A 13883-nucleotide genomic window follows, 5' to 3' on the forward strand; every position below is an offset into this window, starting at 1 on the left:
CATAGGACTGAAGTCTTATAAAACTCTGCCCATTTTAGAAAGAAATATTTGTCGTTTAGCAGCCACACATTTCAGGAACTGAAGTATATACGACACAACATACAAATCAAGCGCAAATTAGGGATGCCTTTAGAGGGGCAGTATTTTAGTGCAGTGGTACCTCAGAAGTCGAACAGAATCTGTTCCGGAAGTCTGTTTGACTTCCAAAACGTTCAGAAACCAAGGTGCGGCTTCCGATTGGCGACAGGAAGCTCCTGAAGCCAATTGGAAGCCATGGAAGTTGCGCCGGATGTTCAGGTTCCAAAGAACGTTTGCAAACCGGAACACTCACTTCCGGGTTTGCAGCATGCGGGACCCAAAACGTTCAACTCGCAAGGCGTTCGCGAACCAAGGTATGGCTGTATTTTAGCTGGGTCCTAAAAATGACAAGAACCTCATTGAGTATTAGTAAATTATTGGTATTAGGAAACTTGTTGGAGAAAAGCACCACGATCCATGGGCATCACAAACGGATGCGTGCATAGTTTATCAAATCACCACCACCAAACAAGCTATCCATTCCTGCATTTCAGGGGGTTGGACTAGATGGCTCCTGGGGGTCCCTTCCAACTCTACGATGATGCAGCTCTATGATTCTAAGAAGAAAAGGTTTGTCAACCTAGACAACATCTTAAAAAGCAGAGACATCACCTTGCCAACAAAGGTCCGTATAGTTAAAGCTATGGTTTTCCCAGTAGTGATGTATGGAAGTGAGAGCTGGACCATAAAGAAGGCTGATCGCCGAAGAATTGATGCTTTTGAATTTTGGTGCTGGAGGAGACTCTTGAGAGTCCCATGGACTACAAGAAGATCAAACCTATCCATTCTGAAGGAAATCAGCCCCGAGTGCTCACTGGAAGGACAGATCCTGAAGCTGAGGCTCCAATATTTTGGCCACCTCATGAGAAGAGAAGACTCCCTGGAAAAGACCCTGATGTTGGGAAAGATGGAGGGCACAAGGAGAAGGGGATGACAGAGGACGAGATGGCTGGACAATGTTCTTGGAGCTACAAACATGAGTTTGAACAAACTGCGGGAGGCAGTGGAAGACAGGAGTGCCTGGCGTGCTATGGTCCATGGGGTCACAAAGAGTCGGACACGACTAAACGACTAAACAACAACAACAATGATTCTAAGGGACATATGCAAGGAGCTGCTGGCAGGAGGCTACAGATGCCGAAAAGAAGGGATTATTTGGATTGTGGCCCTCAGGTGGAACAGGGCATGTAGTAAACGGTCACCAACACACGCTCTCACATTTATCAACCTTTTCCCACACTGTCACCTCATGGCCAGGTCTCACCTGTGCATGTTTCCATTGGTGGTGAAGGACTGGTCACACACCGAACATTTGTAAGGCCTTTCACCAGAATGGACCAGCATGTGGCGGTCGAGGGAGCTTGCGGAGCTCAGAGACTTTCCACAGATGCTGCAGGAATGGTCTGTCCCTCCAGTGTCCGTGTTATGCTAAAGAAAGCAACAGATTGTTGGTTTTGAGTTCTTCCTGTGCAGCTTCAAGGACATGTCAGTCAACTGCAACCATCATCATCATCATCATCATCATCATCATCTAAGAAGGTTTAATGCAATGCATTTAAAATTAACATGGCATACCTGGGTAAAGGTGCAATTCTATACTCCCCGAAAAGTTGGCTGAGGGGCTTTTTAGCACATGACCTAGTTGCATCTCTGCTGGTGGAGAAACAAGGTACATAGGCAAACGATGCGTATGTCACCTGAAGCCCCCCCCCCAAAAAAGACACTGACAGAAATGGGGTGGGTCAGGGAGGTATAAGGTATGCCGCATCCAAACTGTGAGAAGCACCAAATTAGCTTGGGACCTGAAAGGCTTATGCTGAAACTACAGACCACTTCTTCCTTGGCAGAGTAGCTTTGTAAAACCTCTGATTATTTTACTATACTACCGAAAGGGGAAGGGAACCTTAAGAAGTGGCAAAAAAAATATGGGAAGGACAATAAATGCAAAAGTACAGTTGAGGGAGTGAGGGAAGAAAGCAAGCATAAGGAAACAAGCTGATAGCCTACTACCGGTATAATGTCTGAGTTTGGATGGTTTTTTTTGGGGGGGGGGTAAAACCAGTATATTTTACTGTACTGACAGCTGTTTGTCTCCAAGGAAGACACCTTCAATGCTTTTTTAAAAAGTTTTTAAAAGTCACCGGCTTACCTGACGAATATGCATTGTCAACTGATGCTGAGTAGTGCAAATCTTTTCACAAAGAGGGCAGGTATAGGAAGACTTGTCATCTTTTGTTTCCTGTATACAAAATATTTTTTTTAATAAGCAATTGATCATAACACACATTTTAAAAGTAATTAAAAATGTACAGACTTGAGGTTTTTCTCCCTCGCCCATTCATGCAGAGAATGCACATGCAGCAGCAAAATATAAATTTACATAGGAAATTTTTCTAAATGAGACCCCTTTTTTAAAAAGAAAGAAAGAAGGAAAGAAAGAAATTTGAAATCACAGTCTGAGTCAGTGAAATTGAGTGCGGTGCAGGGTGTTGGCTAGAACCTAATCCTTCATCAAGCATTAGGACTATCCAGCCAAAAGTCTACCCAATCCAGCCCAGTGGACGACCAGATGGCTTTTTGGGAAACCCACAAGCGAAGACATGAAGGCAATGCACACCTCCAAGAGTTGTTGTTTAGGGAGTGGCGTTCAGGGGTATGATCTGTGAAACAGCCCACAGCCTTCATGGCTAGTAAAACAGCCACCAATAAGCTCTACCCTCGATGAATTCATTTAAAGTCCTTTCTAAGCCATCCAAACCATTATGGTTGCCCATTATTAACGTATCTTGAGGGGGAGAGTTCCGTTCAATGTGCTGCTTGAAGTATGTGCTTCCTTTTGCCTATCCTATAATCTACAAACCATTTAGCTCCACTATCGTGAGAGAGGGAGGAAAACTTCCTCTCTCCCTATGCACTTTCACTACACATGCATAATCCCCCCCCCCTTGGAATTTCACCAGATGGCATCTGAACAAGTAACATGGCACACCTCAGTTTCTCCACCTCAAAGACTTAAGGTAGAGGTGAGGAAGCTCCCCCACCGAGCAGGGACACCCGTTCTCTCTTTATGCTCCTCCTCCCCTCCCCCACCCCGTTTCTCCCCCTCTCACCAATTCTTATCACCGCATGAGGACCACCGGTCCCTTAGCACCTGGCTATATGGTTATGAATCGGGTGCAGCGGTGGATTCAAGGTTTCCACTCTGCATGGGACAAATTGATTTTTGCTTTAATCTGTGCACTGCACTCCACTGCAAAGGGGAACTCAATCCATATAGGGTGCCAGCAGTTGCCACCCTCACACATACAAGGCACCCAACATTCCCCTGCAATTGTGCACTGCAGGGAACTGAATGGTGAGAGATTGGCTGTCTCTCTTAATTCAAATGACCTTGACAAAACATTCTTGATCCTCCAATAAGCTTCCGGTGTAGGGGGGACTACAAGGGGAAAGGAAATGCTATGACCTTAAAAAAAAAAAGGAACAGCTAAAATTAAGGGGTTTTTTTTGCTGGGGGCGGGATAGAGAGAGAAAATTACAACATAGTACGAGGAAGAGATAAATTCCCTTAGCTAGCTGAAAGGCTGGCCAGTTTGAAACTTCCCCAGCTACAACTTGGCCAGGATGTTTGTGCTAACAGAAGAGATCTTCCCCCCTTTCTTTTCTTTTAAAAGTTGCCCACGGGATGCTTCATGAGAACAAGTCGCCCACACACCCCTGGCATAAGTGTAGGCTTTGCATCACACCTCTATGACAAAGCAGCAAGTTTCTACCCTCAGCACCAGCCATTCCAATATCGTCTTCACATGTAGCCCCAAGAATGAGCCACACCCACTTGGCAATCAGCCCCACTTCCTGGAGGATCCCAAGTTTCCTCCCCCCACCTGGAAGGAGATCTAGGCTCACTGTTGAAAGCTGCAAGGAAATCCTAAATAAAATCATCATGCCCTTTGGGTGGTAAGGTAAGTTAAGGAAGGTAATTCTTGACGCAAGAGTGGCATTTGCATTCAAATAAAGAGCCTGGGTGTAGGCATGATTGACACTGTCCTTAGAGCTGCTGCAATCAGAAATTAAAATGAATCTACTCGTATGTAAGAGAAGAACACCCTGTGTTTCCTTTTCTTTTTAAGGATGCCCTTGAGAGGCTGAGTCAGACACCAGCCTTTCCAACCAAGGACAGAATGGGAACTTTTGGCTTGAACCAAGTCTTCTCTTGCCCAAATGTTTTAAAACAGGCAGCTTGATTCCCCAGAATCCACAGATTCCACAGAATGGGGCACTTGTTTCCCACACTTTGTTGTAGGCTTGCAGATAAGCCCATAAAAGCTACTGGCCAGCCAAGAAGCTAGTAACCTGTGTTTGTTTCCTTGCTGGCAGCACAAGGAAGGGGAACACAGCCTACGAGCATCATGGCAAGCTAGCAAAAGGAAAAGCAAGGCAAGGCAGGCAGACTGGTTGAGCGCAGGATATTCCTGGAGGCCTCAACCTGCACACAACTCCTGGTCGCCTACAGGAACCTGGTGATTGCCATACACAAGGCTGCCTTATCAGTAAAGTTCAAACACTCCTGTTTCGAAAGAATCCTGCCTCTCCACTAACTCTACTCTCCTTTCGTTACTCCATTACAAATAAGGATATCATTTCCATTTTGAAGAAAAGGCTGAACCGGTGTTTAAGCTTCAAGAGTCACTAAAAGTTTAAGAGTTGCATCATGTGTTATATAGAGAGCATTGCAGGTACCGAGCTGCCTTCATCACCCTCTTTTTCCTCCCTATCAACCTGTTATTGGGGTCCAAAAATCCCCTTTAAATTCCCAGCAATTATTACCAATTTTAAAATGACTCTAGTTTAACAGAGAAAATAAGATTTGATAACGGAAAGCGTCTGGACCCCACGTTAACCAAATCAAGGACAGCCAACATGGTGTTCTTGAACTACAACTCCCATCGGGCCCAGCCAACATGGACAGCGGTCAGGGATGATGGAACCTGTAGTCCAGTAACATGTGCAAAAGCACCATGTTGTCCACACCGGCTATCTCAATGGGCTATCAGGGCCCATTGGATCTCAGGAGTAAGTTTCACCCTAAGGGGATTTGGCATTATCTTGGCAGAAATGACACACAAACAGCACAAAGGAATGTTATGCACGTATGTTTCGGACTACAACTCCCGACAGCAGAAGTAGTGGCCGGAGATTATGAGAGTCAACGACATTTGGTGGATATTATGTTGGAGAAAACTGTTCCCTCTCCAGCCATGCATATAGAGAGATATATCCACTCAGGATACTGTAGCATTTAATGCATCTTATGAAGAACTGAAGCTTGTGCCATAACGATTTGCTATTTAACAGGTTATCACAAAACTCTAAGTTTTCTGGTGTGGTTGTTGCTCAGAGCCCGGGTTCTCTCCCGGAGACCATTTGGACTCATTGCATTGTTCCTATGAGGTTCCGTAACACTCAAATATACAAATGCATCCAACTATTTCCATCTATCTTGTTTTGCGTTGAGCTACCGTGTTTCCCCCCTTTTAAGACACCGTCTTATAACTTTTTTCCCCTCAAAAAAACACAGGGCGGCTTACTTTCAGTGGGATGTCTTATTTTTTAATTACTGGTACGGTTTTTACGGCTCAGGGCACTGGCTCAGGGCGCTGCTGTGCTCTCTTGAGTGCTCAGCACTGCAGCAGCCACCGGTTCCGGGCGGCGGGGCAGCAGGCGTCCTTGGCCAGGCCAGGCGGAGGCCACTGGCTCAGGCGCTCCCCCCGCCGCTGCAGGGTGCTCCAAGCTCCTTGGCTGGGCCAGGCAAGGAAGAAGCAGTGAGCCCAGCGGTGGTGGCAAGCGGTGGTGGCAAGCGGAGCACGGGGATGCAGCCAGCAAGGCGGGAGCGCGATCAGCTGTTAAGCAGAGCTCTTGGCCGCATGGAGCGACTCTGTGAGTGGAGGTGCCTGTGGGGGTTGGTTTCCATGGCGTGGAAGTATGGCTTATTTTGGGGGTATGTCTTATATTTCTCAAATGCTTAAAAACCCTGCCATGGCTTACTTTATGACTATGTATTAAAAAGGGGGAAACAGGGTATTTTCACCTATCAGGGTTTTCCTAATTATTCTTTTCAAAGAAAATCAATGCCGATCAGTAAAAGTGTGTGATTGTAAATCAGCTCCTTTCACTGGTGAGAGGATCAGCCTACTGTGCAGAAGTAGGTGTCTCAACAGCTGCTCCGCCCACCTTTTGCCTCTGACTCCACCCACTATGGGCATGGGTATTAAGATTCCTCACCCCTCCTTCAATCCATTTATATTTCCAGCCTTTGCCATTTCCTCTAGCAGCGTGTCCCCTGAAGCTTAAAAGATCATCGGGTAAAGCAATTTCTTTTCGCTGGTCTTGAACCCTGCTGCCTACCGTAACAAAGTTCAAGGGTCTGAAACAGGAGGTACCCACCTCCCCTTGACTGCCATTATGATGATGATGATGCACACATTTTGCCTAACGCACCACGCAAACACTCCTGTGCACCCTGCACACAGCTCCTCCCAAGGACCTTTCATGTTAATTTACGGGAACAGCCTTCAGATCCAATTTTACTGCAGCCCTGTTAAATGTTGTCTCAGAGCCGAGAGCACAAACAATATTGGGAGGAAAATCCTTGCAGCTGTGCTGACCATTTCAATGTTTAATCCCTAGGGCTATTCTCTGAAATCAGGCTACGGTTCTGCTTGCTGGAGGAAGGAGCTAGCTATCTCTCAATGCAATGCTATTAATTGTTTCGAAGCCTTGCTTTCGACAATGGCCCCCTTTGAAATCGGCAGATCAACAAAGGGCAATTACTTCTCACCTTGAAAGCAACGAGCAACATGCACAGTGCGGCACTGCCAGAGTTGATTAGTGCAAGCCTTCAGATTTAATATTAACCCAACCCCAAAAAACCTCTTCCTAGCATTCACTCAGGGTCCAGGTTGCATACCATAACAGCAGTGAACCAGGCAAGAGAGCAGCAATCCAAGGAAGAGGATTTATTTGACCCAGTATCAAGCACAAACAGTTTAGCATAACTTCTCCAGCTTGGGCTAGAGAATTTGAACATGCAGCTCTGCAATGACAGAAGAGTACTTCCCCAAGTCAAGAGACAAAAGTACCAGCTAATTTGATAACAACTCTGACTTTATTAAAGTGACCCGACACTCCTCCACTAGCAGCAAACATCTCTTTAGGCATTCTGTGTTTCGTTGCTCTACTTTCCCTTTTGTAGAAAAAGTCAAAAGAGTCCCCATTTCATGACACAGATTAAAGGAGGGGAGGAAACATGGTGTGATTTTCAACAGGATATAATCCTAACCAGAAACTAAGTCGTCTGTCACAACACACACTTAATGAAGGAACCAAAAATTAAAATGGCTAATGAAGCAGTGACCAAGACGTTATTTCCACAAAAAGATGATGGATTTTTAAGAGCTAAAAACTAAAAGTTTTACCGTGAATTGGCCAGAAGAATAGTCAAAGGTGGCTCCCAAATAATCCAAAATTCTACTATATTTGGGGCAGGAATTCATCTGGTTCTACATTCTATGGAAGTGGTCAACCAAACACTTTTAGAAAGTGTACATGCAGCTCCTAAAGGCCACCAACATCTTTTTTGCTTGGTATTTCCAAGGCACACAGGTTCTTAAGAAAATGGTTTCATGTGTCTATCAAGACCAATAGTACCAGAACCACCACAGTAAGACTGATTGCCAAAAATCAAACAATCCACAGTTCTCCTCCCTCTCCACTCCCACTTCTCTCACCATGCCAGAGATTCCCTATGCGAATTTTAAACCTCAACACAATCTTGCAATTGCCACTCCCTTCAATTGGATAGAGGGGACTGCTGTTTGGTGATAACACTTTACCCACCCTGCAACAGCCTTGGCGGGTAGCTCCCCCAGAAAAAAAAGGGGGGGTTATTTGCCTGCATGCTGTCTAGGTACCACAGGATGGTTTGAACAGTCAAACCTGATTAGTAGCGAACTTCTGTGCTGACCTACAGGGAAAGCCATTCTTGGCCTTCCTCCCTTATTTATTTATTTTTATAGCGCAAGTATCTCTCTTAATCCAGTCACATTTTCTCCCTTGATCCAGCGCCCAGTGAAACGGCTGGTGGAATTAAAAGGTCAGTGGCTCCAAGCAAAAAGCGACACACAGCCAACCCACCCACCCTTTCATGCTTTTGCAGCAGCCAGCTGTACAGCAGGGTCTTCACCACCCACCCTGTTCCAAAGCTGAGCTGCGAAATTTTGTCCTCCCTGAAGGAATCAAGCTAAGAAGTCCCCGATAGGGCATGCAAAACACACACTGCGTTCTGTAAGTTATGCTGCAGAGTATCCAACAATCTGACTATCTCTGGGATTTAAAATTTCTTGTTATCCAGTGTTAAGTTATGCCCAAGCCTTAGGTCAGTGGCAGGAAACACATGCTTTGCCAATCTGCACTCAGTTCCCAAGAAATTTTGGTCCTGCCACAAACTCTTTAAAAAGATTCGTAAGAATTGCAGCATTCGTTTTTATTGTTATTTTAATCCCAACAAACTAGCAGGCTGTTGTTTCTGGTTCACATGGAAGGGATGGGCTTTAGAACACAGTGACAGGTCTTTAAATTAAAAAATAGAATGGCTTGACAGTTGCATTTGACCATTTGATGCGTTCTTTCTTCAACTCATGATATTGAGAACTGGTCTCTGATCACATGCAAATTAAAGCATTCAGATTAGCTATGATGTACTAGTTTGTGACATAATGGGTGGTATCCAACCAAGAGCTTCCAACTAGCCTTGAACTTTTGGCTGAGCAATGGGATTTTGTACTCCCTCTCCCCCTGTGCAGCCTATGTTTGTTCTGGGTGTCTACCAAACCCCCAGAGCAGATTTGGGGAGGGCACAGAGGGGGTGCAGAGAGAGAAGTCCTGCCATGCAAGCAGAAATCCTTATGGTAATGGGAATTGGATACCGCCCAATTTCTCCCAAGGGTGTACGCATAAGCGCACTCGGTGCCCTCAAAACAGCTTCACGTGAAACGGCATTCGTTTATATCAAAGTCAGTGTGTTGATTCTTTACCTGGTTTCTCCTGCCAATCCGATTGGGAGCAAGAGGTTTTGGTGGGGACTTGGCGTTCTGAGATGGTGCGGTGCCATTTTCAGCGATCTTCCCCAAGCTCATAACAGCTGCCATTATGACGCCGACACGCGGCAAATCTGCGCCTTCAAAACAGTTTGAGAACTGTGGTGGTGCTGCTGCTGTGCAACCGCTTTAAGCCTCCGAATTTATTCTCTGGAAATGTAAACAGAAACAAATTGTGTTGTGAATTTCTGAGATGGAGAATGAGATTGGTCGTGGGAGCAATAAGTAGGGTAAGTATACACCAGGCATCCCCAAACTGTGGCCCTCCAGATGTTTTGGCCTACAACTCCCATGATCCCTAGCTAAGAGGACCAGTGGTCAGGGATGATGGGAACTGTAGTCCAAAACATCTGGAGGGCCGAAGTTTGGGGATGCCTGGTATGCACTATTCACTTTTTGTACACACAAAGCAATTCCAAATCATACAGTACATTACATCTTGAATGGGAATCTGTGGCCCAAGTTGCTGTTGGACTCCAACTCCCATCAGCCCCAGCCAGCATGGCCAAGGGTCAAGAAGCATGGGGTTTCTTGAACAACTAGAGTGCCACAATTACAGACATTATAACCACTGCATAAAGGTAAAGGTAAAGGTAAAGGGACCCCTGACCATTAGGTCCAGTTGTGACCGACTCTGGGGTTGCGTGCTCATCTCGCATTATTGGCCGAGGGAGCCGGCATATAGCTTCCAGGTCATGTGGCCAGCATGACAAAGCCGCTTCTGGCAAACCAGAGCAGCACATGCAAATGCCGTTTACCTTCCCGCTATAGCGGTTCCTATTTATCTACTTGCATTTTGATGTGCTTTCGAACTGCTAGGTTGGCAGGAGCTGGGACTGAGTAACGGGAGCTCACAGGGATTCGAACCGCCGACCTTCTGATCAGCAAGCCCTAGGCTCAGTGGTTTAGCCCACAGCGCCACCTGCCCTTCTACACTAACATGCATGAACCAGGCTTTCAGTTATTCTGGTTAGGAAGACCTATGTGGATTATTCACTTTTAAAGAAGTGGAACTGTAAAAGGCATGTTAAATTGAAACACATGTACAACATAACCCCACGTATATTTACTCCAAAGTGAGTAAATTAGGGTTAGATTATTTAATCACACTTATTCCAAGTAATTCAAGAGTGTTTAGAACTGCAGCACTGATGTATGAAGAAAAACAGGACTTCCATGCATCACCCTTTTTGCTAAAGGAATATCAATTTTTGTCTAGTTATCTGGCATGACCAGCTATCCACAATGACATACTGTTTTAAGCAACAGCGACATAAACCAGTGATTCCAGCAGAGCCAATTACCTTCATTTTCCTTTCTTGACACTGTCTTTCCTTGTGTGCTGCTTTTCGGTATTTGCCTAACAAGCTGAAGATCACCTAAATCCAGAGAGCCTTTCCTCAGCAGCACCTGTTAGCAATGAGTGAAGAGAAGAAGGGAATAGGTTAAGTTATTTTTTCTTTTCAAGGAGGGAAGCTGAGAAGTAGTGTTAAAAAAAAGAGAATTTGGTACATATTCAGTTGCTGAAAACAGAAGCAAAAGCAGCACAAAGGATTAGACAATGGATCTCTTCTTACATAAAACTTTTTCAGCTAGGCAAAACTTTAAAGATGGAGGCTTCATACAGGCTGTCTCGTTCTTGGGGGAGAGTACAGTACAACACTAATTACGAGGAAACAGAGATGCCTCCAAATATTATCAGGTTTTTAAAAAAGCATTAACAATACAGGAACTATAAGCGCTCCTCCACTTCAGACTACTTCAGACCACTTCAGACTACTGAAAATTTAACTGTCTTTTCAAGTCAGCTCCTCACAATCCACCCATAAGCGCTGGATCAGACCCAAGGCCCATCTAGACCAGCATCCTTCACTCAAAGCAGCCAACCAGATGTCTGTTTTTATTGCATTCTGCACACTGCCTTGAGACACGTGTGAAAGGCAATTAACAAATGAATGATAATGTGTTTTTCAGCCGGAACTTGCCGGAACTCAGATCCGGCATCTCTCAGGTGTGTGCCATTGCCATTCTAAGAGAATAAGGGAGGTGTTTGTGGTGAGTTCCAGCACCCCTTTTTCTAGAAAATTTGCAGTTGACAATAATGTAATGCAACACTGAGAATGCTAGTTTTGGTTTCAAGAATTTGTAATGCTTAGAAATCTTTCTGAGGCCTTGGGCCTTCACAACGTGCTCCGTCGCCTACAAGATCCCTGCCTTCACACCTTCAGGGGAATCTTCCGCCACTCAAAACGATGAGAGGCTAACAGTGCTGTTTTCATGGCTGTATTCTCATGAAACTCTTCCCTGAGGAAACTGACCTTTGCCCTCAAGGAGCGAGTTCCCAGGACATTCGTGTACGTCTGATGAAAGCTGCACAGAAAACGGCCAGCTACGCTATGAAAAAAAAATTGGGACCCTCTTAGATCAAGGGTAAAAAGGAGAAGTATTAGCAGAGGTTAAAGTTCGCAGGAATGCTCCACCACTTCCATTTTGATGCTGGCACTCTTAAGGGGTGTGGGGGTGGGAAGGCACTACCAGAACTGTTGGCTGGGAGATCTGTTGCAGACATAAACAGGCTATCAGAAGCTACAGGGCAGCAAAAGAAAACGGCTGGCTTTTGACAAAGGCCAGCCCTGAAGCAATACCACAGTAGTCAGCCAAAAACATCCCGAAAGAGGAGTTTAAAACAAAAGTGATTTTTTTTGGGGGGGGGGGTTGGGGGAGAGAGAAATGAAGTTAAAGTATGTTGCTTCCCATTCAGTCTCAACAGGAAAACATTTGCTAAATCTATTTCCTCCTTTGCCGTTCTTTTTTGAAGTGCTTTTTGACTGTGTGCTGAAAACTCAGACTTTTACAATATTCACTCCCTGTAAATTTGCAGTATGGGGGAGACAGTAAATGGATGTTTACAGCATCCTTTCTTTCCTGAATGATAAGAGGAAAAGACCACCTTTCAGTTTTCCTTTTCCTCTCTCCATCCCCCACCCACCTCAGCCGTTCAGGATGCTACCGGTATAGTGTCTTTGATTTACTTGTCATCAATATGCTTCTGCAGAAAAGGTTTCCCCAAGCCACAGTTTCTCTGGACTGGCCTTTGCATTGATTACTCCTTTCTCTCCAGCCACTGACCTTTCAAGTTTTGGGTTTGCTCTTGTTTCTAAGATGCTGGTGCAAATGGGACCCTGGTGGAGGCGTCAGATCTGTGTCAGCACAATTGGCGGACTACCTAGAAGAAAGAAAAGCAAAAATAAATTAAAGCTCTTTACCAACTGCAGATTTCTATTGTTGTTTCTTCGTTGCATTCACTGGGTGATCATTATCTACCTCACGGGGCTATTGGGAGGAAATCTGCAAAAGCGGGGAAAACGTATTCTCTTCTAACTTCCTTCGGCAAGGAGTAGGATAAAAGTGTTCAAAATGAAATACTTAAAATGGGGACAGTTTGATAAATAAAGGCATGAATTCTGGAGCAAAGAGGACTCTTTCATATTCAAGCATATAGGTCACTTTGAACATCTCCGTAAGGACTAGGAACTGAGGAGGAATTTATTCGATACATGTTTCAAAGTGAGCCAATTCCAAACTTGCTTGTGGACCTGACTGCAACCTCCAGACAGATACTGTGATGTAGTTTTGGTGTGCAAGAAGTACACACAAAAATGTGCATTTGATGTACAAAATGCATACACCTTTGTGAACAGGGTGGAATGCACCTATGGTTGAGCACCCAACTGGAACAGGACTGAATTAGACAGCTCAGTCCACTCCTAATGAGGACTAGAAACTTGTATTTTTAATGAAAGGTGGCATTCTTAGAACACAAGCCTGCAGAATGTACTAAATTGGTGGTTGTCCGGTGCGTGCATCTACTCTGACTCAATGAGTTTCGTATTTGTGAAATAGGTTTGGTGGTAAAGATTCATAGTGTGGAATCTAAATGTCTAGCAGCAAAAGAAGAGCCCTCAGTCTTTGGGACAGACTCTGCCGTATGATGCAAACAAAACTTGATGACCTGAGCCAAAGGAATGAGAAGTCAGTGCCTGGTACTTGGGTATATCCATTTTGTGTCAGCAGACTGCAAGCCTCTAATTCCCCAAAATATTTTTTACTGGCTTTTATAACTTTCACAAATGGCTAAGTTCATTAGCAGCTAAAGGAATCAGCCACTGCATTGCCTTAATTAAGAATATAGAATTTAGAATATAGGCATGGCTGAAGGTCTATGGTTCTCCTAGCTAGAGACAAACTTTTCAGAAAATTCTACGCATTGGAGGAAAGAGAAAATCATTCGTTTCCTTCTAAAAACCTAACAGAACATTTCATTCTCTGCCCCTACAGGTTTTAAAACTAAATTCTAGTTGGCTGAGTCATTTTTATCCTGCCTCAATGCCAAAAGTGCCCTCTTGGTAGCGAACAATAAATGGAATTTTAAAGAGAGAGATTATCTATCGATACCAAATAAACTACATATGCTACTACGAACACTGAGCAGCAGATACATCTTAAGATATTTGCAAATGCCTGTCTGAACATAACGTAAGAGTGAAAAAAGCTTTCCTTGCGCTCATCTGCTTAAAAGAGCACCCTGGCAAATCAGCTACATCCCCACTTTAAAAGTTTGTTAGCAAATATTGGCATGTGAGGTTGCAG

The 13883-nt window shown here is 44.7% G+C and overlaps 1 protein-coding gene across 19 annotated transcripts in view; it reads right to left on the minus strand.

The window, feature by feature from the left end:
* Window positions 1-13883, minus strand: part of RREB1 (ras responsive element binding protein 1) — a 126196-nt gene that overhangs the window by 45769 nt on the left and 66544 nt on the right. For 13 of the 19 annotated variants that reach the window (XM_088675150.1, XM_088675149.1, XM_088675157.1 and 10 more), the window contains exons 3-7: window positions 12363-12459; window positions 10538-10643; window positions 9171-9383; window positions 2228-2317; window positions 1343-1506 (exon numbers count right to left, since the gene is read on the minus strand). In XM_088675150.1, the coding sequence (XP_088531276.1) occupies window positions 1343-1506; window positions 2228-2317; window positions 9171-9284 (368 nt within the window). In that variant the 5' untranslated portion in view covers window positions 9285-9383; window positions 10538-10643; window positions 12363-12459. Of the gene's footprint in view, window positions 1-1342; window positions 1507-2227; window positions 2318-9170; window positions 9384-10537; window positions 10644-11551; window positions 11652-12362; window positions 12460-13883 lie in introns of all 19 variants that reach the window. The other 6 variants (XM_060277985.2, XM_035125508.3, XM_060277986.2 and 3 more) reach the window with 3 other exon arrangements.

Source organism: Zootoca vivipara, chromosome 8, assembly GCF_965207765.1.
Source record: "Zootoca vivipara chromosome 8, rZooViv2.hap1.1, whole genome shotgun sequence".
Taxonomy (NCBI): Eukaryota; Metazoa; Chordata; class Lepidosauria; order Squamata; family Lacertidae; genus Zootoca; species Zootoca vivipara.